Raw genomic sequence first — 25,619 nt, 5'->3', positions numbered from 1 at the left:
GCCACTCCACATGATGGGCTTTACTCTTTTTCCAATTCCTTGCCATCAAAAAAAGATGTAAAAATAAGCAAATTTGAGAGGTATAATACTTTGGTATCTCAAACTGCTTTAAATTTGGATTTCTATAATCAATAGTGATTGAATCTTTTTAAAAATGTGATTATAAACAGCTTTAATTTCTTTATCTGAAAGTTGTCTTTTCATATCCTTAAATCCTTTATCAATTGGGAATGTGTTGTCTTCTAATAAAATTTCACTCAGTTCTTTATATCTTATAACTTTGTTAAAGCTGTTAATTGTTTCCAGTAGGTTTTTGGATGATTCTCTAGGATTTTTTTTTTTTTTTTATTTTATTTTTTTTCTTTTTGCTGAGGCATAGTGTATTATCTTGCTAATAAATTGTTGTAATCTCTTTGCTAATATTTTATTTAAATTTTTTCTGTCAATATCCATTAGGGAGATAGATCTGCAGCTTTCTTTTTTTGTTGTAGCTCTTCCTGATTACAGTATCAGCACCATATTCAATCAAGTTAGGGATTTCAATCATTTCTTTTGCAAAAAGCAGACCAGACCTAAATAGAAATCTTAATCTTTAACCTAGGCTTCAATAGAAGCATGTAAAGGTAAACAGGAAAAGAAAAAAATAAAACCATAGTATTTAAAGGTTAAACTGTTTACATCCCTAGATGGGAAAATGTTGCTTGTAAATCTTTTATTGGTGTAGTTGGAGGGGGTATACATGGTTAGAGAGTGTGGGTATAATAAATTCACTCTGATGTGTTGAAATCAAAGAAAATTAAGGGGTGGAAAAGAGTTTGTACTGGGAGAAGAGGAAAGGGGGAGGTATAATGGTACAAATTTGATCACATGAAGAGACATAAAAGACCTATTACAATAAAAGGAAAGAAGGGAAGGGGATGAACATTGTTTGAAGCTTAAATCTCATAAGTTTTGATCCAGAGAAGGAATAACAGGTTCATTTAATTGAGTGTAGAAATTTGTCTTGCCTTACAAGGAAGGAAAACAAGAAAGGGAGTTAATAAAAGGGGTGGTGGTGGCTGGAGAGAATGAAGAGCAAAATTTATGAAAAGGGTGATAAGAGAAGAAAAGAGGAGTGATAGAAGGCAGAGCAAGTTGAAGGAGGAGTAAGTAGGGATTGGGTGAAAAAGAGAAAATATGTTTATAGAGAGGAGAAAATAGGATGGAGGGAAATACCCAGGTGAGAATCATAACTGAGAATAAGAATGAGATTATGAATTAAAAATCCCAATCTATAATATATGTGTTTACAGGAAACACATTTGAAGCAGAGATTCACATAAAGATGAAAGGTAAAGAGGCTGAGTAAAATTTATTTATTCTGCAGCTGGAAAAAAAAAAAAACTAAGGTAGCAATTCTGATATAAGATAAAACAAAAGCAAAAATAGACCCAATTAATAGAGATAAGAAACTACATCTAACTACCCTTTAAAAGGGTACCATGACAGTGAGAACGAACTCATATCAATACTATGCATGTACCAAGTAGTATGGCATCCAAATTTTTGAGATGATAGATGATAAGGCAATTACAGGGATAAATAGGAAAGCTATACAAATGAGGGGACCTCAATCTTCTCATTTTAGATTTAGATAAATCTTCTTTGCAGATGATATGGTGATAATCTTAGAAAACTCCAGAGATTCCACTCAAAAGCTATTAGAAATAATTAATAACTTTAGCAAAGTTGCAGGATACAAAATAAATCCACATAAATCCTCAGCATTTTTATACATCACCAACAAAATCCAACAGCAAGAGATACAAAGAGAAATTCCATTCAAAATAACTGTCAATAGCATAAAATATTTGGGAATCTATCTACCAAAGGAAAGTCAAGAATTATATGATCAAAATTACAAAACACTTGCCACAAAAATAAAGCCAGATTTAAATAATTGGGAAAATATTAAGTGGTCTTGGATAGGACCGAGTGAATATAATAAAGATGAAAATATTCCCTAAATTAATCTATTTATTTAGTGCTATTCCAATCAGACTCCCAAGAAACTATTTTAATGACCTAGAAAAAATAACAAAATTCATATAGGAAAACAAAAGGTCAAGAATTTCAAGGGAACTAATGAAAAAAAATCAACATGAAGGTGGCCTAACTGTACCATATCTAAAACTATATTATAAAGCAGAAGTCATCAAAACCATTTGGTATTGGCCAAGAAATAGGTTAGTTGATGAGTGGAATAGGTTAGGTTCATAGGACAAAATAGTGAATAACTATAGCAATCTAGTGTTTGACAAAACCAAAGATCCCAACTTTTAGGATAAGAATTCATTATTTGACAAAAACTGCTGGGAAAACAGCAAATTAGTATGGCAGAAATTAGGCAGGGACCGACCCACACTTAACACCACATACCAAGATAAGATCAAAATGAATCCATGATTTAGGCATAAAGAACGAGATCATAAATAAATTAGAGGAACATAGGTTAGTTTACCTCTCAGACTTGTGGAGGAGGAAGGAATTTGTGATCAAAGGACAATTAGAGATCATTATTGATCACAAAATAGAGAATTTTGATTACATCAAATTAAAAAACTTTTGTACAAACAAAACTAATGCAAACAAGATTAGAAGGGAAGTAACAAACTTGGAAAACATTTTTTACAGTTAAAAGTTCTGATAAAAGGCCTCATTTCCAAAATATATAGAGAACTGACTCTAATTTATAAGAAATCAAGCCATTCTCCAATTTATAAATGGTCAAAGGATATGAACAGACAATTTTCAGATGATGAAATTGAAACTATTTCCACTCATGAAAGAGTGTTCCAAATAACTATTGATCAGAGAAATGCAAATTAAGACAACTCTGAGATACCACTACACACCTGTCAGATTGGTAAAATGACAGGAAGAAATAATGATGAATGTTGGAGGGGATGTGGGAAAACTGGGACACAGATGCCTTGTTGGTGGAGTTGTGAAAGAATCCAGCCATTCTGGAGAGCAATCTGGAATTATGCCCCAAAACTTATCAAACTGTGTATACCCTTTGATCCAGTAGTGCTACTACTGGGCTTATATCCCAAAGAAATACTAAAGAAGGGAAAGGGACCTGCATATGCCAAAATGTTTGTGGCAGCCCTTTTTGTAGTGGCTAGAGACTGGAAAATGAATGGATGCCTCACAATTTGGAAAATGGTTGGGTAAATTATGGTATATGAATGTTATGGAATATTATTGTTCTGTAAGAAATAGCCAGCAGAATGAATACAGAGAAGCTTGGAGAGACTTACATGAACTGATGCTGAGTGAAATGAGTAGAACAAGGAGGTCATTATACATTTCAACAACAATACTGTATGAGGATGTATTCTGATGGAATTGGATATCTTTAAGAAAGAGAAGATCTAATTCAGTTCCAGTTGATCAATGATGGACAGAAGCAGCTACACTCAGAGGAGGACTACTAGGAAATGAGAGTAAACTGTATGCACTTTTGTTTTTCTTCCCACGTTATTTTTGCCTTCTGAATCCAATTCTTCCTGTGCAACCAAAATTTCTGTTCCGTACACATATATTGTATCTAGGATATATTATAACATAGGGCACCTAGGGCAGGGGGTGGAGGGAAGGAGGGGAAATTTGGAACAGAAGGGAGTGCAAGGGATAATGTTGTGTGAGGTGTTTTTTTTTTTTTTTTTTTTCTTAATGAGTAATTTTTTTTATAACATTATCCCTTGTATTCATTTTTCCAAATTTTCCCCTCCCTCCCTCCCTCTACTCCCTGCCCTAGATGACAGGCAATCCCATACATTTTACATGTGTTACAGTATAACCTAGATACAATATATGTGTGTAAATCCAATTTTCTTGTTGCACTTTAAGTATTAGATTCTGAAGATACAAGTAAACTGGGTAGAGAGACAGTAGTGCTAACAATTTACATTCATTTCCCAGTGTTCCTTCTCTGGGTGTAGTTGTTTCTGTCCATCATTGATTAACTGGAAGTGGGTTGGATCTTCTTTATGTTGAAGATATCCACTTCCATCAGAATACATCTTCATACAGCATTGTTGTTGAAGTGTACAGCGATCTTCTGGTTCTGTTCATTTCACTCAGGATCAGTTCATGTAAGTCTCTCCAAACCTTTCTGAATTCATCCTGCTGGTCATTTCTTACAGAGCAATAATATTCCATATCATTCATATACCATAATTTACCCAACAATTCTCCAATTGATGGACATCCATTCATCTTCCAGTTTCTAGCCACTATGAAAAAGGGCTGCCACAAACATTTTGGCACATACAGATCCCTTTCCCTTCTTTAGTATTTCTTTGGAATATAAGCCCAATAGCAGCAATGCTGGATCAAAGGGTATGCACAGTTTGATAACTTTTTGGGCATAGTAAAAAATTGCTCTCCAGAATGGCCGGATTCTTTCACAGCTCTACCAACAATGTATTAGTGTCCCAGTTTTCCCACATCCCCTCCAACATTCATCATTATTTGTACCTGTCATCTTAGCCAATGTGACAGGTGTGTAGTGGTATCTCAGAGTTACCTCAATTTGCATTTCTCTGATCAGTAGTGATTTGGAACACTTTAATATGAGTGGATATAATTTCAATTTCATCATCTGAGAATTGTCTGTTCATATCCTTTGACCATTTATCAATTGGAGAATGGTTTGATTTCTTATAAATTAGGATCAGTTCTTTGTATATTTTGGAAATGAGACCTTTATCAGAACCTTTAACTGTAAAAATATTTTCCCAATTTGTTACTTCCCTTCTAATCTTGTTTGCATTAGTATTGTTTGTACAGAAACTTTTTAGTTTGATGTAATCAAAATCTTCTATTTTGTGATCGATAATGATCTCTAGTTCTCCTCTGGTCATAAATTCCTTCCTCCTCCTCAAGTCTGAGAGGTAGACTATTCTCTGTTCCTCTGATCTATTTATAATCTCATTCTTTATGCCTAAATCATGGGCCCATTTTGATCTTATCTTGGTATATTGTGTTAAGTGTGGATCCATATCTAATTTCTGTCATAAGGGATAATGTTGTGAAAAATTACCCATGCATATAGACTGTCAAAAAAATGTTATAATTATAAAATTAATTAAAAAATCAGATAAATCTAACTAAAAAATAAACAAGAAACAAATTGGGAATCTTAGAAAACTTAGACCTTTGAAGAAATTTGAACAGGGATAGAATGGAATATACTACTTCTTAGCATTACTTGATACATATATGCTAATTGGTATTAGGGCATAAGAACTTCAAAATCAAATGCAGAATGATGCAATAAAAATTAAGGGCCTAGAAAATAAAAACCAATTAGAAATTAATTTAATTCTAAAGAATGAGTCAAAGAACAAATTATAAAAATCATCCAAGGGAATAACAATAATGAGACAACATACTACAACCTATGGGATGCAGCCAAAGAAGTTCTTAGAGAAAATGTTAAATCCAAATAGGTACATGCATAAAATAAAGAGGAAATACACAAATTGGGGCGTGCACTAAAAAACTAGAAAAAGAATAAATTAAAAACTCCCCACTTAAATACCAAATTAGAAATTCTGAAAATCAAAGGAGAGATAATAAAATGGAAACTAAGAAAACTGTTGAACTAATTAATAAATTGAAAAGTTGGTTTTATGAAAAAAACCAACAACTTGATGTCATAAAGTTGTTAGTTTCTATATCCCCAATTCTAGCCTTACAGTATGATTTTTCTTCAGTTAGCTTTTCTTTCAATTACAGCTTTTTATTTTTCAAAGCATAAGCATGGATAATTCTGTAACATAAACCATAATTTATTCAGCCATTCTCCAACTGATGGGCATCCACTCAGTTTCCAAATCAGTTTTTATACTTTCTTTTCCAAGCTTTTGACTCTCTCTTGCATACCTCATTTCTTTTCCCAGTTTTTCTTCTACCTCTTTTATTTGCTTTTTAAAATCCTTCATGAACCTTGGGGTTTGAGGCTAATTAATATCACTCTTTGAGATTTCCTCTTTAGCTATTTTGTCCTCTTTTGAGTTGATGTTTTGATCTTCCCTGTCACTATAGCTGCTTTTTATGGTTAAGGTTCTTTTTTTTTTCTTTTGTTTTTTTTTTTTCTTCTCCTCTCTCTCTTCTCTTCTCTTCTCTTCTCTTCTCTTCTCTTCTCTTCTCTTCTCTTCTCTTCTCTTCTCTTCTCTTCTCTTCTCTTCTCTTCTCTTCTCTTCTCTTCTCTTCTCTTCTCTTCTCTTCTCTTCTCTTCTCTTCTCTTCTCTTCTCTTCTCTTCTCTTCTCTTCTCTTCTCTTCTCTTCTCTTCTCTTCTCTTTCTTTTCTTTTTGCCTCATTCCTTCTCTTCCTTTGTGCAGCTCTGAGCCTTGCCTTGAAACAAGGGTCCCTTCTTTGGTGTCTTGCTGACAGCAAGAGGTAACCCTACTGCTGTCTCCAAGCAGTAGCTCGGGTTCTTGGGTTGTTAATCTGTTAATTGTGCTCTCTTCTGCTATTGAGCCAACTCACTGGGTGTTAGTTCTGCTGTGATTGAAACCACTCACTGGCTTTTTTGGACACCATCTGAGCTGAACTGAGCTGAACAACCCTTTCAGCCTAGTGAGAATGATTTTGGAGTCCTTCCAATCTCTCATAAGCTATACATTCTATCCATTGTACCATCTCACGCTGATTCAAAGATTATAGGCAGTTTTATATAGCCTTTTGGATTATAGCTCTAAATTGTTCTCTAGGGTGGGTTGAATCAATTCACAACTTCACAAACTATGAATTAGTGTTTCTACTTTTGCATGGCCACTTTACCATTTGTCATTTACCTTTTCTGGCATGTTAGTGCCCATATATTGGGTGTGAGATATGATACTCTCTACAAGTTGTTTTATTCTGAATTTGTTGTGTTTTTATGTCAGTAATTTAGAACATATTTTCATATGACTGTCAATTAGTTGACTTCTGAAATATCCTTTGACCTTTGTAAAATGGCTCTTTGTTTTTATAAATTTGGTTTGATTTTCTATATATTCTCTTTATCAGAGAAACTTGCTACTAAAAATTTTCCCGTTTCCTCTACTTATATTCTAATTGTGGTTGCCTTGGTTGTCTTTGTTCAAAATCTTCTTAATTTTATGTAACCAAGATTATTCATGATAACTATGTCCTATGATCCTTTTTATATCTTGTCCAGTTAAATCTTTCCTTTGAATAGTTTTAACTCCATTTTTTTTTTTTTCTGGGGGATGCGGGGAAGAAGAGGCATTATTCCCTTTATAATCTTCATTCCTTTTTTGTTCTTGCAGATGAATTTTTTTCCCCCTAGCTCTGTATGATAATTCTTTGCTAATGTAGCTTGGCACTGAATAGTTAATTAATTTGGCTGGAATATTCAACTTTCATAATATTGGCTGAACCTCTCCTACCCATGAGCATTTAATATTTCTCCAATTGTTTAGATTTATCTTTTATTTGTGTAAAATAAGGTGTTATATAATTATATGTTGTTATAGTTCCTGGATTTGTCTGGTAAATAGGTTCCTATGTGTTTTATTCTGTTTGTTTCTTCATGGTGGATATATAGATATATGTGGGTTTATTTTATATTTATATTTTATATGTTGCAACTTTGCTATGGTTATTTATTTATTTTGTCATTCTTTTTCTTCCTCACTATGTGTCCCAAACTTTTCTGTGCAGCTCTGACCTTTGCCTTGAAGCACAAGTTTTCTTTTGGTTTTTTATTAATTTTATAATTATAAATTTCTTTGACAGTATATATGCATGAGTAATTTTTTTATAACATTAACTCTTGTATTCATTTTTCCAGATTTTCCCCTCTCTCCCTCTTCTCCCTCCCCTAGATGACAGGCAATCTCATACATTTTACATGTGTTACAGTATAACCTAGATATAATTATGTGTGTAAATCCAATTTTCTTGTTGCATGTTAAGTATTGGATTCTGAAGGTATAAGTACCCTGGGTAGATAGACAGTAGTGCTAATATTTTACATTCAATTCCCAGTGTTCCTTCTCTGGGTGTAGTTGTTTCTGTCCATCATTGATCAGCTGGAAGTGAGTTGGATCTTCTTTATGTTGAAGATATCCACTTCCATCAGAATACATCTTCATCCAGTATTATTGTTGAAGGGTATAGTGATCTTCTGGTTCTGCTCATTTCACTCAGCATCAGTTGATGTAAGTCTCTCCAAGCCTCTCTGTATTCATCCTGTTGGTCATTTCTTACAGAATAATATTCCATATCATTCATAATTTATCCAACCATTCTTCAATTGATGGGAATCCATTAATTTTCCAGTTTCTAGCCACTACAAAAAGGGCTGCCACAAACATTTTGGCACATACAGATCCCTTTCCCTTCTTTAGTACTTCCTTGGGATATAAGCCCAGTAGTAGCACTGCTGGATCAAAGGGTATGCACAGTTTGATAACTTTTTGGGCATAGTAAAAAATTGTTCTCCAGAATGGCCGGATTCTTTCACAACTCCACCAACAATGTATTAGTGTCCCAGTTTTCCCACATCCCCTCCAACATTCATCATTATTTGTTCCTGTCATCTTAGCCAATCTGACAGGTGTGTAGTGGTATCTCAGAGTTATCTCAATTTGCATTTCTCTGATCAGTAGTGATTTCATATGAGTTGATATAGTTTGAAGCATAAGTTAATTGTTTCAACTATTTTAGTTGATTTTCTCAGGTTCTCTATAAGTAAACTTAACTGCAGAGAATGATAGTTTTGTTTCCTTTTTACTTATTTTTTTCAGTTCTTTTACTTGTTATACTTGTGTAACTAATGTTTGTAATACAGTGTCAAGTAATAATATTGATAATGGATATGTTTTTTTCACTCTTGATTTTATTGGGAATTTTAGTTTATTCTCATTACAAAGTATGTTTACTTTAGAATTTAGATTTTTTGGGGGGGGTGTTTTAAATAGGAATGGTTTTCTTTGTGGAATATTTTGTGGAAAACTTTTTTTTTAATCCCCTGACATCAAAACATTTTTATTGATATTGATTGATTTGATTTTGATAGTCCTGTGCTTCTAATACAAGTCCTACCTAGCCTAGTTTGTGAGTTGTGTCATATTTTGCTGTGAACTCCTTGCCAGTATTTTGGCTAAAATATTTGAATCAGTATTGATTAGGGAAATTGGTCAATAGTTTTTGTTGTTGTTGTGGTTGTTGTTTTTCTCCCTCATATAGGTATACTTGTGTTCATAAAAGGAATTTGGTAGGTCTCCTTTGCCTGTTTTGTACAATAATAGAATTGTTCTTAAATGTTTGGTAAAATTCAAGTGTTAATCTCTTTAGTCCTGAGAAATATTTTCTTGGGGAATTTGTTGCTGACTTGTTCACTTTCCATTCATAAGATAAGGTTATTTTAATGTTCTGTTTTCTTCTGCTAATCTGGGCAATTTGTATTTTTAAGAAAACAATTCATTTTGCTTAGACTGTTAACTTTATTGATATATCACTTGCCAAAATAGCTCCAAATAATTGCTTTAATGTCATCTTCATTGGTGCATTGCATTTGTCTTCACTTTTGACAGTGGCACTTTGGTTTTCTTCTCCTTTTTCTCTCCTTCTCCCCGCCCAATCAAATTAACCAATAGCTTATTTAACATATTAAAAAACAAACAAAGCATCTGTTAGTTTTAATTATCTAGAATTTGAATTTTATCATTTTTTTTTCATTAGTTTTCAGAATATCCACTTTGGTATTTAATTAGAGCTTTTTAATTAGTTTCTGCGTGTGGAGAGGTTTTGGGAGTCATTTTTCAGTTGCATGTTCAATTCAATAATCTTTTCTTTGCATTTGGAGACACATTTTCTGCTCAGTATTGATTTGGCTGCATTCCACAAATCCCACTTTGCTCATGTGAGTGCCAATGGTCATTCTCTATTCTCTGGATCTTGGGCAAAATTCCCTGCTGCCTTCTTCCAACTGCTCTTCCATGTCCTGGAACTGTGACCTGGATTTGTGTATGCAGGTTCCTTCCTGCAATGCTGATAGAGGAACTTAATAATTCTTTCCAACAGTTACTGCAATATTCTCTCTAAAATGTAATGTTCTCTGTTGAGATTTTCTTGGGTTCTCTGGAGGCAGCCTTCATTTCAATTTAGTAATCACCACACTAGTATAGCTAGGGAATAAAATCCAAATCTTATTGTCTCCTTCAAAGTCCTATCTCCTTCTCTTGGGGCTTGGCTAGTTTTCTGGAGGCCTTCTGGATCTTGATTTCAGTGAAGAAGCAAAGGAGGAGAGTTTGCCACCACTTCTGACTTCCCTAGTTCTGATGCTGGCTGAGTTTTCCTGAGCTTATATGCTCTCTTGTTGTGGGTGTGAATCTTGTGTAACTATATTAAGTACTAAGTACATGTACTGAACTAGAGAACTGTTAAGCACCATTCTAAACAATCATTGTCTCTATCAATTCCACTGAGTTAGCATCTTGTAAGAATTCTTGTTTCAAATTCAGAATTCTGGCCCATAACAAATTACCTTTTCCCTTCCAGGTTATAAGTTGAGACCTCTTAAGACTGTTGCAATAGCTTCTTCTTAAGGCCTGCTGGTTTTCTAGCCTCCTCCCTACCCCCACTTCAATTTTTTCCTACACTGGCCTTTTTTTCTCCAAGAACCTATACTGATCATAAAGTTGTAATGGTCTCAAAAAATGTTTCACCTCCCCCTTCTTGCTTCTGACACTCCAGAAGTTTATTTTAGATGCCATTTTAGAGTGTTTCAAAAGGTAATGTGGGGATTCTTCCTTTAATCTGCCATCTCACTTTAGTCTCTCATAGCAGATGGAATACTAAATAATAATAGTTGTTAGATGAATTTGATCCCTAAAATGGTACCCTCAAGTATGGCAGGTTTTGGAGTAGAGATTCTGTGAGGGAAATACTGAATTCCTGGATTAAGGACAGATTAGCCTGCAGTTGTTAGGTAACCTGTCACCAGAAGCTGAATGGTAGGTAACAGGAAATAAATTATTAGGATAGTAGAAGACAAGATAAATTAAGTGTCTATTGTGTGCCAGACATTGTCTATGTACTTTATAAATATCTTATTTGATCTTTACAACAACTTTTGAAAGACAGGTTCTGTCACTTTACAATTGAGGAAGCTGAGAAACAGAGGTTTAGTGACTTGATCAGGGTTGCAAAGATAATAAGTCACATTTGAACTCAGATCTCATTTTTTCCAGGTCTCCATAACTAACCATGTTGTTTCTTTAATGGATAGTCAATAAAGGAAGGAGATGTTGCTAAGTGATGGTGGCAGAGGAAATTTTCAAATTAGAAATGGGGAGGAACTTCAGAGTTATTTTAATTCTCAATTATCTTATCATTACTGGTTATAGTCATAAAAGATCTGCTCCAGTCTTTCCATTTCACAGAAATCCAGAGTAGTGAAGAGTTACCTACGTTAATTTTGTTAATATATCGGTGCTTTGTAGTATGTAAACTTTGCGTGTAAGTCATGCATTAATTTAGGATGAAAACAATGCAAGTGGAAAGAACAAAGGATCTGGAATGATTCTGTTAATTATAGGCTTTTAAAATTCCTGATGACCCTTGGACACATGATTTAACTTCTCATTTACTCATTTATATTGAAGTTGTACTAGATAGCCTATGAGGTGCCTTTCAGTTCTTAATATTTTTATTTGTTACATTTTAAAATGTAAAGTGTTTACTACTTTGTAATTTTACTTGCGAAATTGGTGGGAATGCCATTTCTCTTTCTTCATTTCTATTAACATATTTCTGTATTTTTACAAAACATTGCTTGTAGTGCACAGGAAGATTTACTTGTTGGAATTTGAGATTTGTGAAATAACAGTTTTGTCATCAGTACCTGAGGAGGTCTGGGGTCCTTGGGTTCCTTTAAATAAGAAGATATTAGGATCTAATTTATGGTAACATAAATCAACATAGAGGACTTGATATGATTTTTACTTCTATACTTCTATACTTGTATAGTCATAACTACCATCTCTTTTTACCTTGATAGTTGTCATAATTAATTCTGTTACTCAGTTTCATACCCTATTCCATAACATGTCTTTTAACAAAAATGTTTCTTCCTATTCCCTCCACCTTGCAAATTCATTCATTCATTCATTCATTCATTCATTATTTTTTTAAGGGAGGTTAAGTGCATGCTTAGTATCACACAACTAGTAAATGTCTGAGGCTGGATTTTTGAACTCTTGTTTCTCTTGACATCAGGGTTGTTGTTCTATCCACTGGGCCACCTCCCCAAATTCTTGTAGCAAGTTTCTTTGCAGAAGATCTCATTTCCAAGGTAAATGAGAATTGATTGAGATTTACAAGAACAAGAACCATTGTCCAATTAATAAGTGGCCAAAATATATAAATAGACAAAGGAATATCTCTATAGAATTCATAGAATTATAAGAGAAAATTGCTCCAAATTACCTATAATTGGCAAGATGTCAATTAGAGCAACTCTAATGTAGAGGTTCATCTACATACCCTTTAGATAGATAAAGTTAATAGAAATGGAATATTACACATTTGAGAAAGTTTTAGAGAAAATAGGTATAGCAGTACTGTGGAACTGTGAATTGATATTCTGAAAAGAAATTTGGAAGTATGTCAAAAAATAAAACTCTGCATCTCTATTGACCCATTAATATCACAACTAGGCTCATTCCTCAGAGAAATCAAAGAATTAAGTTCCAAAAAGACAAATGACTTACAGCATTGTGAGTGGTGGTGGGTTTTTTTGTTTGTTTGTTTGTTTGTTTATTTGTTTTTTTAAAGTACTGATAGAATTGTTGTCCTTTTGGCACCTAGTAAAGTAACTAGCAGAAACTTTAATAAATGCTTGTTGACTTGATCTTTGAATGACTGTGCATATTGTGGATGTAATAGAATGCCATTGTGTTTAAAAAAAAAAAAAAAAAGAGAGAGACCGACCTAGAAATATTTGTATAACTGATGCAAAATAAAATGAGGAGAACCCATAAAACAACTGATACTATAAAAGCAAGTATAAAATTGAACAATTTCGAAAGGCTTAAATTGTTTTCAATGTCATGTTCATTCATGATCCCAGAGAACCAGTGAGGACGAATGCTATCTACTTTTGAACTGGGAGGTGATTGAATGTGTGTTGGGGGGGGGGGGGAGATTTTTGTGCATGAGAATTTCTTTAGCTTTGACGATGCATATTATTCCAAGGGTTTTGTGTCCTTCCTTCCTCTAACCTCTTTGTACCACTCTCTCTTCTGGTCCTCGTATCAAAAAATACAAATATAGCATTTGTTAAAAATTCAAAGATCCTAACTGCTAGCTATATAGACTTATTGTTTGTTGATAATGGAAAGCAGTTTGATAGAAATATAGTTTATTCCAAAGCATCATACCACATACTCAAATATAAGGTGCTTTGGAAAGTTGTAAATGAAGCCTTGCTCTGTTTTTAGGTTTTTCTGCAACAGTGACAAATTCCAGTAAATCCCTAGCTTTTCTGAAAATAGTTTTGGGGTGTAGTATAGATTTTAATACATTTGTTCTTTCCTTTGATAAAATCATCATGTTATTAGGGACATGAAATTGAAAGTTGCAGAGTGCAAAAAATATATAATTGGGTTTTTGAGAAATGGCAGAACAAATTTCAAGAAGAATAAAATGTAAATTCATTCAGAAAACAGACTGCAATAAAGATTTAATTCATGAAGAATTCAGAATTTTACTCTGTCTGCATGCTGCTATTAGATTTTTTAGAAAATCAAACTAAAAAGTTTGATAAAATGAAATTTTACTACACTGTTTTTACTGTAGCGATTTTTGGACTCTTATTTTCTTCTGTCTTTTTTCTCATCCATATTTCATTAATAAATTCTTTAATAATAATATACTGTGCAAGAAAATTTCACTAACTTAAGTTGCTTACAGATACTGGATTTCTAAAATGAGTTCTAAACGCCTTTCTAAAAAAATTAAAAAAAAAATTCTTTTCTTTACAGAATGCTGCCTTTTTATATGGCCTTGGTTTGGTCTACTTCCATTACAATGCATTTCAATGGTAAGTCCATTTAAAATGAATGATAATTCTTTACTAAAATATGTGTTCATTTGTTCATTAATTTTAATGCCTCTTCACATTTGTGGGAGTGGGGTGGCAGTAATAGAATGTTGGTTTAAAGATACCATAATTTTAGGATTATAAAGATGCACTTTCTGTTGTCATATTTATTTATTATTTATTCTCACCTGAAGCCTAATGTCATAGTCACCTAAAGAAAGAGAGTATTATTTGTGTAGTAGGAAGTGTGATGAATTTGTAGTTAGAATCAACATGAGGTTAAATTCTGGCTTTGTCTGTGCTACCACTATGCCGTGTTGGGTAGGTTTCCATTAATTTCTAGATTAGATGATTATTAAATTTCCTTATAATCAGTTTGAATTGATGAAGAAGGCTTATGTGAATTAGTCATGAGGCAGTCCTGTTATTGAGACATAAGGAGAATCCCACCAAAAAACTAAAAGCAAAGATTCATTTTTGATACTTCTTATGGTATTGGGGAAAATATCAGTCCAATAGTTAGGAAAAAGCATTTTAAGATTTGTCATGGAAGTACAGCTAGAAATTTTAATAGTCTCAACAGAAAAATTTAAGTAATAAATGCTTACACCAAAATAATGATAGAAGTTAAATCAATAGGTAAGAATTTATTTAGAGAGCCATCTTATTTTATGCCAGGCACTATTCTAGGAGCTACCTTTGCATCTATAGCTTTTCTTCTTTGTAATACTTTACACTTATTTTTAGTAATATATTATCCCATGGAAAAAGAACTTCGACTTTACTTTAATTTTTATGAAGGTAATAAATTTCTGCCCCCTTCGTAAGCTGTAGTAAAAAAGTAAATTGCTCTGCTAAAAAGATTTAACAATTTAACAGTTCTTTTTGGAGATATTTAACATAGCCTTACTAGCATTGTTTTGACATCTTTAATTATTTCAAGACATAAATGAAAGTGTCTGTCTGTCTGTGCCCTCTTTTGAAGAAATTACTTTTTTTAGAGGTAACACTACATGAAGACAACTAGTAAATTGTTACTACAGCTATAAAAGAAGATATAAACACAATGGCTGTTCAGATCCTTTATAACATAAATATGTAAATGAAACAAGTATAATCAATGTCATGTGGTATTCTGCAGAAGGGGAGTGGGAGTGCAGAGTACTTAAGCAATGTTTGTCTTCTGTTACTCAAAAAATATAAAATAAATGAATAGAAAGGATACTATAGACAAATCATTTAGACATTAAAATTGGTGTTTGAGTAACTAGAAAATTTTTAAGTTGGTAAAGTATTCCTTTATTATTGAATACATGAAATTGGGAAAATTAGTTAGCGTTATGGCCAAAAAATCTCCAAAATTTCACTTTATTTGCTACATTAAGTTCTAGCTAGGTCTAATATATTTTATCTTTGGGTATGGGTGTTAGTGTTGTATTCTTGTTACAAAAAATTGTTTTGGACAAGACCAAATAAATGGTATAAAAAAAATTTTTACTTAAAGGAAAATTGTAGCCAGAGAAAATATTTATGGTAAATGTAACACAAAAATTTAAGGTGCCAGCAAAAGTATTCAATAGCATTAGCCAATGTGATAAAGATGTCAAATACTATTAACAAAAACCTTGTAGAAATATAAGTTTTAATAGCTTGAAAAATATTCAGGTTCACTAACAATCAGTGAATAATGCATAGTGATATAAGTGGCATGTCATCTGATAAGAGACCTTCGTATATTAAAAAGGTTATTTTTACAAAAACATAATGGTTATAGAACAACAAATTTAATCCTTAACGAATGACACTATGTGTTAAAATGTGAACTGGGAGACAAAGCATTCTATAAAAATTAAAAGGCAAGTTATAGCCTTTGGATATGCTTTGAAATTATTGTTGAAAAATACACACATAGACACACACACATATATACATATTCAGAGACCTTTGTAGCAACATTATTTCTCACTGCAAAAATGTTGAAAATAATTTCAGTGCCCAGCAGTTTGGGTATGGCTTAATTACTTTTATATAGCTTTATTAGAATACTATATTGGGATATCAGTGTTGATGAACCTGACAAATATGAAAAAATTGTGTTAAATATCAAAAATATTTATCAAATACCAAAAACAATAGAACATAGACCACTACATTAAAGTGTTCACATTCAAGCAAAACAAAATCACTCTCATGGTTGTGTTGTAAAAAAAATTTATATGTAGTTCAATACTCTAAAATACTTTATCTCTTGTCCAGTAATTGGCAGAACATTTCAGTCCATCAGTGCTTTTTAATATAACAAATAATATCCATTAAAAATGGAAGAGCCAGCAATTTATGTTAGTTATCTGTTACCTTACACTTCAGAAAGCTTTTCTGCATCCTTTTCGGGTATTTTGAAGCTAGCATTAGCTCCTTTTGTTAATCATAGGTTGTTTTTTTTTTTTTTTTTAAATAATAATAACTTTTTATTTTATTTTTTTAAAGCTTTTTATTTACAAAACATATGTATCGAGAATATTCCAACATTGGAACCTTACAAAACTTTGTGTTCCAAATTTTTCCCTCCTCCCCATCTCCTCCCCTAAATATGGCTGGTAGTCCAATACATATTAAATATGTTAAAAAATATGTTAAATCCAATATATGTATACATATTTATACAGTTATCTTCCTGCACAAGAAAAATCATTTCTAGGGGAGAAAAAAAAAAACCTGAGAAGGAAAACAAAATGCAAGCAAACATCAACAAAAAGCGTGAAAATCCTATGTTGTGTTCCACACTCAGTTCCCACAGGCAGGCCTCTCTCTGGGTGTATATGGCTTTCTTCATCATTGAACAATTGGGACTGGTTTGAATCATTGCATTATTGGAGAGCCATGTCCATCAGAATTGATTATAGTATAATGTATAATTATCTCCTGGTTCTGCTCATTTCACTTAGCATCAGTTCATGCAAGTCTCTCCAGGCTTCTCTGAAATCATCCTGTTGGTAGTTTCTTACAGAACGACAATATTCCATAATATTCATATACCGTAATTTATTTAGTCATTCTCCAATTGATGGACATCCACTCTGTTTCCAGCTACTATAAAAAGGGCTGCCACAAACATTTTTGCACATGTGGGTTCCTTTCCCTCCTTTAAGTAGAAACATTGCTGGGTCAAAGGATATGCACAGTGATAACTTTTTGAGCATAGTTCCAAATTGGCCTCCAGAAAATAGTTGGATCTGTTCATAGTTCCACTAACCAGTGTATCATTCTCCCTGTTTCCCCGCATCCCCTCCAACATTTATTATTATCTTTTCCTCTCATCTTAGCCAATCTGAGAGGTTGCGTGTAGTGGTGTCTGAGTTGTATTAATTTGCATTTCTCTGATCAATAGTGATTTGTAACTTTTTATTTTCAAAATACATACAAAAATAGTTTTCAGCATTCATCCTTGCAAAACCTTGTGTTTCAAATTTTTCTCCCTCCTTCCCCCCATTCCCTTTCCCTAGACAGCAAATAATCCAATAAAGGTTAAGCATGTACAATTTTTATAAGCATATTTTCATATTTTTCATGCCGTATAAGAAAAATCAGATCAAAAAGGGAAAAAAAATTAGAAAGAAAAAAGCAAGCAAAAAATAATAAAAAACCAAAAAGGTGAAAATAATGTTATGATCCACATTGAGTTTCCATTGTACTCTTTCTGTATGTAAATGGCTCTCTTTCTATCACAAGTCTATTGGAATTGGCCATTGTGCATTTATTGAATTTCTACAATGTACATCAGCTACCATGAACAGAAAAAATTAAAAAAAAAAAAAAAAAAAAAAAAGGCAAAAGCAGTCACTGTATCTTAAGTCCTTCCAGTAATTGATATTGAGTCTGTCCATTTATGCCTTTAGATATTTTCTTTTGAAATGTTGATGACCAATTTTTTTTAAGCCCAAATACATTTCTTGATACTTACCCTTATTGAATTTATTATTTAGATTTAATTACATTTAATATTATTTTATGATTGTTAGCTTCGTGTGCAATAAATAGAAAACTGACTAGGGGCTTCACATCCCACATTTTTTGTTGTTGCTTTGTTTTGGTTTTTTGGAGGCAATTAGGGTTAAGTGGCTTGCCCCCAGGATCATACAGCTAATTAGTAAGTTTGGTATCTGATGCTGGATTTGAACTCAAGTTCTTCTGATTTCAGGGTTGGTGCCTATCACCTGTGCCATTTAGGTGACCCTCAAATCCCACTTTGGACATGTATCTGGTATAGGTAACTCTCTGAAGTATACAGTAATTGACAGCTTTTGTGCATTGATAGAGGTAATTTCTCAGAACACCAGTGATATGCCTGCCTGGTTCTGTCTTCATCCCTGTCTCTTATAAATTTGATTAATCACTTTAGGCTGCTATTATTTCTGAATTCTTAATTTAGCTATATCAATTTGATGTAGGTAATATTCCCCAAAATGAACACAAGCCTCTTTTTAAAAAATTCAGTACTTTATTAGTATTATTATTTAGCTTTATAAAGGATGAATACTCTCAAACTAATGTAATACAAAGAATATCTTTAGTAAGAATGTCAAATTACATAGAAATTTTAAATTTTAGTTATTAAATATTGGACTTGATTTAAAATTGGACTTGATATGAATTATAAATTTGAACTTTGGGTCTTGATTTCAAGTTTAGGGTTTTTGTCACAATAAATTGTCACAAATAAGAATTGGAGAGTGGGTTTTAAAAATATACTTTTTAGACATGAAGGTTTGGAGAAAGATTTATTTTTCCTATGTATTTATTCTACTTAACAAATTTTGAAAATTGTATTATGTGGTTAACCTGTATAAACTGTATATAACTCTGTAAACTGTATATAACTATTAGGTTAACTAACATATTTTGGTGTAGGAAAAGATAAAAGATTAGAAATCCTACTGATTGAAATTTTATAATTGGTAAAGTACTAGGTGCTAGTTTTTCTTTCTTATATTTTCTTATATTTTGATTGATGATGTGTAATAGAATTTTGTTATAAAAGTAGAGACTTAAACTTAGAAATCAAATATAAGACTTTTTTTAACTTAAATTTTATGAAAGGTTTTCACAGGACATGGAGTACTTGGTATAGAAGGGAAAACTGAGTTCATATTTTGCCTCAGATACTACCTGTATGATCCTGGATAAAATTTACCCTTTGCCTCAGTTTTCTCAATTATAAAATGGAGATAATAACCATAGTGAGTTGTGAGGATTAATTGAAATATCATAGTAGGTGCTAAAATATGCTTGGTGTCCTATACCTTGCTACACTTGTTTCTTCATCTCTGTTTCAACCATATTCAGTAAACTGTGAAATAAATAATAAATTTACAATGACTAAAATGACATGTGAATGGGTTTCTTATTTATTTATTTTATTTGCTCATTTATTTGTTTGTTTGTTTGTTTGTTTATTTATTTTTTGCTGGGGGCAATTGGAGTCAAATGACTTGCCTAGAGTCACATAGCCAGGAAATGTTAAGTGACTGAGGCCAGATTTGAATCCTGTAAATTTAGAGGGCAGGGAAAGGAAAATGGATAAAGAGGAATGAGATAAACTTTATAAAAAATTGAGAAAAATGAACTGCGAAAATGAACTTTTAAAATAAGTTTGTCGTCAATCTATTGAGAAGAGAGCAATGTGTTGGACAATAGGCAATATGCTACTTCAATTAATATATGTATGGAAATATCCCTTAGTGGATTGGGAATCCAAATTTATAGTTAAAGTAAATTTTCCATTATTTGTTATGTTTTGTTTAACTGAGAGTTAGCAGTTAGCAATGAGGATCTTGAAAATGGGATAGCAGTATTTCCATTTGTTCAGTTAACATTTATTAACTCTCTTCCTCTTTCCATTTCCTTAGTGTTAGAAATACCGAATTCTGTCATAGATTGTCTCTTCAGCAGTATCTCTCTGCAATAAGGAATTTTTAGCTTATAGTTTTTAACTCCATTGAAAGCCAAAAGCTATTAATTTGAGTAGTTTGTATATCCAGTCATCTTGATTACTTTCTCAGAAATATACCTTCTCAGGTGAGTCATATATGACCCACGTGGTATTTTCTTCATTTGGACAGTAATCCTAACAGGCAGTTCCAGTCACTGTAATACATCTGAGAATCTACACCAGTGGATTCCGATATCATATAAACCATTCTAATTGAAGATATCAACTCATTCCCTACTAGTGAATGCAGGTAGCTTAAAGGAAAAGAAATAAGCTCAGAATATAATACCCAAGAAGTGTATTGTTGTATTTCATTTTCAGAGTAATCCTAGGAATTAGCTATTATAATCACCTAAATTTTACAAATGAGAAAACTGAGGCAGACACATTAAGAGACTTCCTTATAAGATAAGATTTTAACTCAGGTTATTTCAGACAAGCTATCTACATTTATGTCACAAGCAAGAAGTTTAGGTCAGTGGTCCTCAAACTTTTTAAATAGGGGGCCAGTTCACTGTCCCTCAGACTGTTGGAGGCTGACCATAGTGAAAACAAAACTGTCTCTACCCCTCAGCCCATTTGCCATAACCCGGTGGGCCGCATAAACATCAGCATGCTGCATCTGGCCTGCGGGCGTAGTTAGAGAACCCCTGGTTTAGATTATGCATAATTTAAAAAAAAAATTGTTAAAGGTGTGTAGGTAGGCATTAGTAATATAGTAATCTAACCTTCATTCTGCTTATTAGTATGCATATTCCTAATGATCACAGTAATGTAATAGATTTAGTACTTAAGCATTCAAGCATATAAAACTTCTCAGAAAAAACATGATCTGACATTTTTAAGGAAACATCCTAGAAAAGGTATTAATTTTGCTTGAAAAGAAAAAGAAAAAAGTTACTGATTTTCCATAGTGGCAGCTGAAATACTCTTTATAATTCCTTACAGTATAGTCTTTGACTCTGCCTTATTCTCATTTTCATTTACAAATTATATCCAAATTCTAAGTAAAATAACTAAAGCTCATGAGCACCTGTGGTTTTACCTTCAGTGGTTAAGGGAGTTGAGTTATTTAATGGAAAGCAAAGCAGTTTGATTAAATGGCATAGCCATAAGAAAATATTCCCTCCGTAAACATGTGTTTCTCCCATAAGTAAAATACAGCTTCATTTGGAAGAGTAGCATACATAAAAAGACTATACCACTAGGGAGGTGTATACTTGGGAAACACATGGGGCCAAGGCAGTTCATGTTTCTGATGCTCTAGTGTCTTGTTTGTCTTTTAATGGTGTCCTCATACTGTTTTCCCCTGTGCATGTCTGCATGGCATAGCATCACTTCTACAAAATGCTGTCATAAATTGGCGAAGTGAGTAAGAAAGAAATTCCTTGTACCCTAGAAGAGAGGGACAAAGGAAAAGAAAGATTCGCTCTCAAAATGCTGGATTTTGTATCTATAATTGTGTGTGTGTGTGTGTGTGTGTGTGTGTGTGTTATATTTTAGCTCAGGAAGATGTCTTCCTAACTTGTTTATCACTATGACACATAACTACAGCTAGTAATTTCCTCATCTAAAAATATGGAACATATATCAGTGACATAAAAAAAGCTTATCAAAAATATGCTTTTAAAAAAACATTGTGGAAACAATATTCTGTTCTAGTTCTGACTTTTGTCAATAGGGAGAAATAGTTGGCTGGAAGGTGTTGAAGAACCTAATTCTGTTTCAGTTAAACAACCATTTATCAATCACCAAATACTGTTGGATATTTACAAAAATAACACTTCTGCCCACAAGAATAGGCAAAGAGAAGACAACTTGGAATAAGCTGACATGTGCTCTAAATTGTGGAAGAGCAAATTTCAGATGGTTCGAAGGAATAGCTGAAGTTTTAGCCCAAAAGGAATGGAAAACCCAAAGGATTCTGTTTTGAAGTCTCAAACAGAGCCAAAGCCAATGATGCAAAAAGAGATGCTTTCTAAAAGAGATTGGAGAGTAGGTCAGAACGTTAGGTGGTGTATAGAATACTGAAGGAATGGTGGGTAGCAAGAGTATGGATAAAGTAATCCTAGTACAGTTTTGTTAAAAAAAAATGCAACAGAAATGCCTAAACTCAGAGTGATGTAGACAATAATGTATATCAACAAAAATAAAATATCCAAAAAAGATTAATATTTTTCCTTGAAATGGGTGTGATGGTTCATGGTGACAGGGTAGGCAAATCTGATGAACAACTTATTTTATTTTGTACAAAGTGAATGCTCTTTGGACAGTACAGCAAAAATCTGGATTAATAGAGTTAAGTTCAAATCTAGTGATTCAGATTAATTGCATCCCCTGAAGTGACTGAAGTGATTGCTTAATTAGTAATCTTTTAAAGTCCATTAACAACAGAAGGGCGCTACAAGACTGGAGAAAGGTATTTGAAATAATTGGGAATGTTGTGCTGGGAAGACCAAAGACTTTGGGGAGAGAGAGGGATAGCAATTTGGTTATTTTGAAGATCATGTGAAAAAAAGGATTCATTTTCTTTATGATTGCATGAGAAACAGAAGTAATGGGGATAAATTCAGGACACTAATGTGCTAAAAAAGTGTTACTATACCTATTGAAAACTAGAATTGGCTACTCAACTAGGTGATACTATATTTAAGCAAAGTTTGAATGTTTACTGTATAGCTGGGCTATTTCAAATTAAAAAAAGAAAGAAATTCTTTATATGGGATAGACTATAAACTGAGGTCTTTTCTGACTCTACTTCTGTAATTCTCCAAATTTTATATTTACTTTCCTCATCATTTGATTTTATTTTTCTCTCTTCCCTTTTGATCTCCTCCTCTTACTCTCTATTGTCCTCTCCAATTAAAAAAAAATATTTTCTTATTTATTTGGACTAATAGTGATTATGAGTTAATTGTTTAGCTCTGTGGAAGTATTTTGATGATAGGAAGTGCTTAGGGTATTGATCCATTTACTGTTCTCAGGACAAAATAATTTGAACTCCAAGAGATTAATTATTATCTAGATTATTAAAAAGAAAAGGAGAAAAAAATAAAAGAGAACCTGTTATGCTCAAATGGGCCTAATAACATATTTTTATAAAATACTTTAAAGTTACCAAATAAATTCCCCCCCCCCTCCCAATGCTGGGGTTAAGTGACTTCCCCAGGGTCACACAGCTAGGAAGTGTTATGTGTCTGAGGTCAGATTTGAACTCGGGTCCTCTTGAATTCAAGGCTAGTGCTCTATCCACTGTGCCACCTTGCTGCCCCATTACCAAATACTTTCAATTTATTTTCCCCATCTTATTAGTTTTGTTGTTGGCCTCATTGTAGAGGTGGGGAAACTTAGGTTCAGAGACCTTCAATGACTGCCTCTGGGCCCTGTGACTAATGGGTGAGTCATGCATGAGGGTCTTTTGGTTCTAGTCCTTGCTTGTGACCTGCATTGTGCTGTTTTTCGTTCATGGTATATCGAAAGAAAAAGAAGTAGATGTAGGAATTTTCAGGTGAAGTCAGTAAGCATAAGCTAAATTCTGGTCTGTCTCCTTTTAAAGGATAGTAGACAGGGATCAATAATACAGCAATGATTTAAGAAAAAAAAATCTATCTGGGAAACAGATTTCTGTAAATTTCTTAAGTCCCATGATTTTGTTTAGGTGAAAAAGGAATCAAATAATTGGAGAATGACACCCTGTTAAAAGTGGTAATTGGTATCTCACATTTGTTTTGTATATTCACATTGGCTACTATTTCTGTCACCTGCAGAACCAGTCTTTTCCATTTTCTTCTTCTAAATAATCTTTTGAAGATATTTCTGTCAGTGCTTTTTATAAATGAAGAAGTACTTTTTTTACCCTTCCTCCTCAAATTATTGTAGCAAGGTGGGGGGGGGCAGCAAGGTGCAGAATAAAAGACCTCATTTTGGATCTGTCAATAACTACTCAATGACCAAAGCAGTGCTTTGCATGTTGTTGGTGCTCCACATACATTTTTTTTTTTTTTAGATTTAAAATGGTATTGAATTAAAATATGATTTATACTATACTCCTTAGCAAATACATGTGTGTAAATTGCCAAAAAGAAAAAGTGATATCATTTATGTCTATTTATTCCAGGGCAATTAAAGCATTTCAGGAGGTGCTTTATGTTGATCCCAGCTTTTGTCGAGCCAAGGAAATTCATTTACGACTTGGGCTAATGTTCAAAGTGAATACAGACTATGAGTCTAGTTTAAAGGTAGGTTCTTATTTCTTATTTCCCTGCCTCCAGATAAAATTGTTATTTTGTCTAGTTTCTTAAACATGTATAATGTTGGAGTTTATATCAGCAGTTCAAAAGCTGTAATTTTTAAGTGATAAACCTTTTGTATATTATTCAAGAACGAAAATGTTCAGAAATAAGACTTTTTGATCCCTTATTATAGCAACAAAAAACTTGTGGGAAAAATCTGATTTTGAACAGTAAGAAAATGTGATTTTCAGAAGAATAATATGTCAATATAATATGACTTATTTGGTAATGTATCAAATATTTTCATAGACATTAAATTTGAACAAGAATTAGTACATTGTTAAGAATTGTATTCTCCTTTCTTGGGTTCTTGTCCTTATTAATGTTAACATGTATCAATAAAAAGTATTTCTTGAAAGGATCACCAGAAAATTTGAAGAAAAAGATGTTTGATTAGTCACAAAAATAAGCAAAATTTTCCTTAACTAACAGAAATAATATGTAATTAAATTAGTAATCTAAGTTCGATTAGGTAAGGAATAGTAATTTTATTTTTAAATTCTCAAGGGAACTAAATTTTTTTACTGTTATTTTCTTATATAAAATTATGATTTAGTTGAGCAAGATATAATCTACAAGGTCCCTTGAAGCTCTAAATGTATTTTTATGATCATTAGAAAAAGGCACATATTGACAATTAATTGCTTTCATGTATTTATTTGCTAGAAAACTATAAGTACATAATATTGATGATGATAGATATGTAAAAGATAAATATGCAATTCACTAACATCATAAAGCCAAATGTTAGTAGAGAGTACCTTATTTAGGTCATTAACATTTAAGACATAGACATTTAAGATAGATTAAGTTAAGGTGTTGGCAATATGATAAAGAATTGTAGAACAAGTATTAGCTTTTTTTTTTTTTTTTTTTTTTGCCAAGGAATAAAAGTAAAAGAAAGCGCTTAACTCTAGAAGTGGCAGGGCAAAGACTTTTTATGGCAAGGATAAGTGGTCAGTACAGTGATTCCATGATTCACAAGTATTTTGAAAACCTTAAAGGTTTGTTTAGAGAAATTAAAAAAAAAAAACAAACGAAAAACTTAATTATATGAAGAAGGAATGTTTAGTTTCATCTAGATTGTTGATAGTATTCCTGATTGAACATACCACTTTATCTTTTTGTGTAGAAATTAAAGAATCAGACTTTTTTTTTTTTTTTTTTTTTTTTTTTTTTGTTTTGTTTTGTTTTGTTTTGTTTTGTTTTGTTTTGTATCTTTTTTCC

General features: G+C 32.6%; 1 protein-coding gene across 4 annotated transcripts in view; it reads left to right on the top strand.

Moving 5' to 3' along the window:
* The window catches only part of KDM6A (lysine demethylase 6A), a 240,344-nt gene that overhangs the window by 102,551 nt on the left and 112,174 nt on the right, over window positions 1-25,619 (top strand). For all 4 annotated transcript variants that reach the window (XM_074300796.1, XM_074300793.1, XM_074300795.1 and 1 more), the window contains exons 5-6: window positions 14,053-14,111; window positions 24,218-24,338. In XM_074300796.1, the coding sequence (XP_074156897.1) occupies window positions 14,053-14,111; window positions 24,218-24,338 (180 nt within the window). The remainder of the gene's footprint in view (window positions 1-14,052; window positions 14,112-24,217; window positions 24,339-25,619) is intronic.

This window comes from Sminthopsis crassicaudata, chromosome 3 (genome assembly GCF_048593235.1).
Source record: "Sminthopsis crassicaudata isolate SCR6 chromosome 3, ASM4859323v1, whole genome shotgun sequence".
Lineage (NCBI taxonomy): Eukaryota > Metazoa > Chordata > Mammalia > Dasyuromorphia > Dasyuridae > Sminthopsis > Sminthopsis crassicaudata.
The sequence above is the reverse complement of the archived record's forward strand: the minus strand, read 5'-3'. Positions and strand labels throughout refer to the sequence as shown.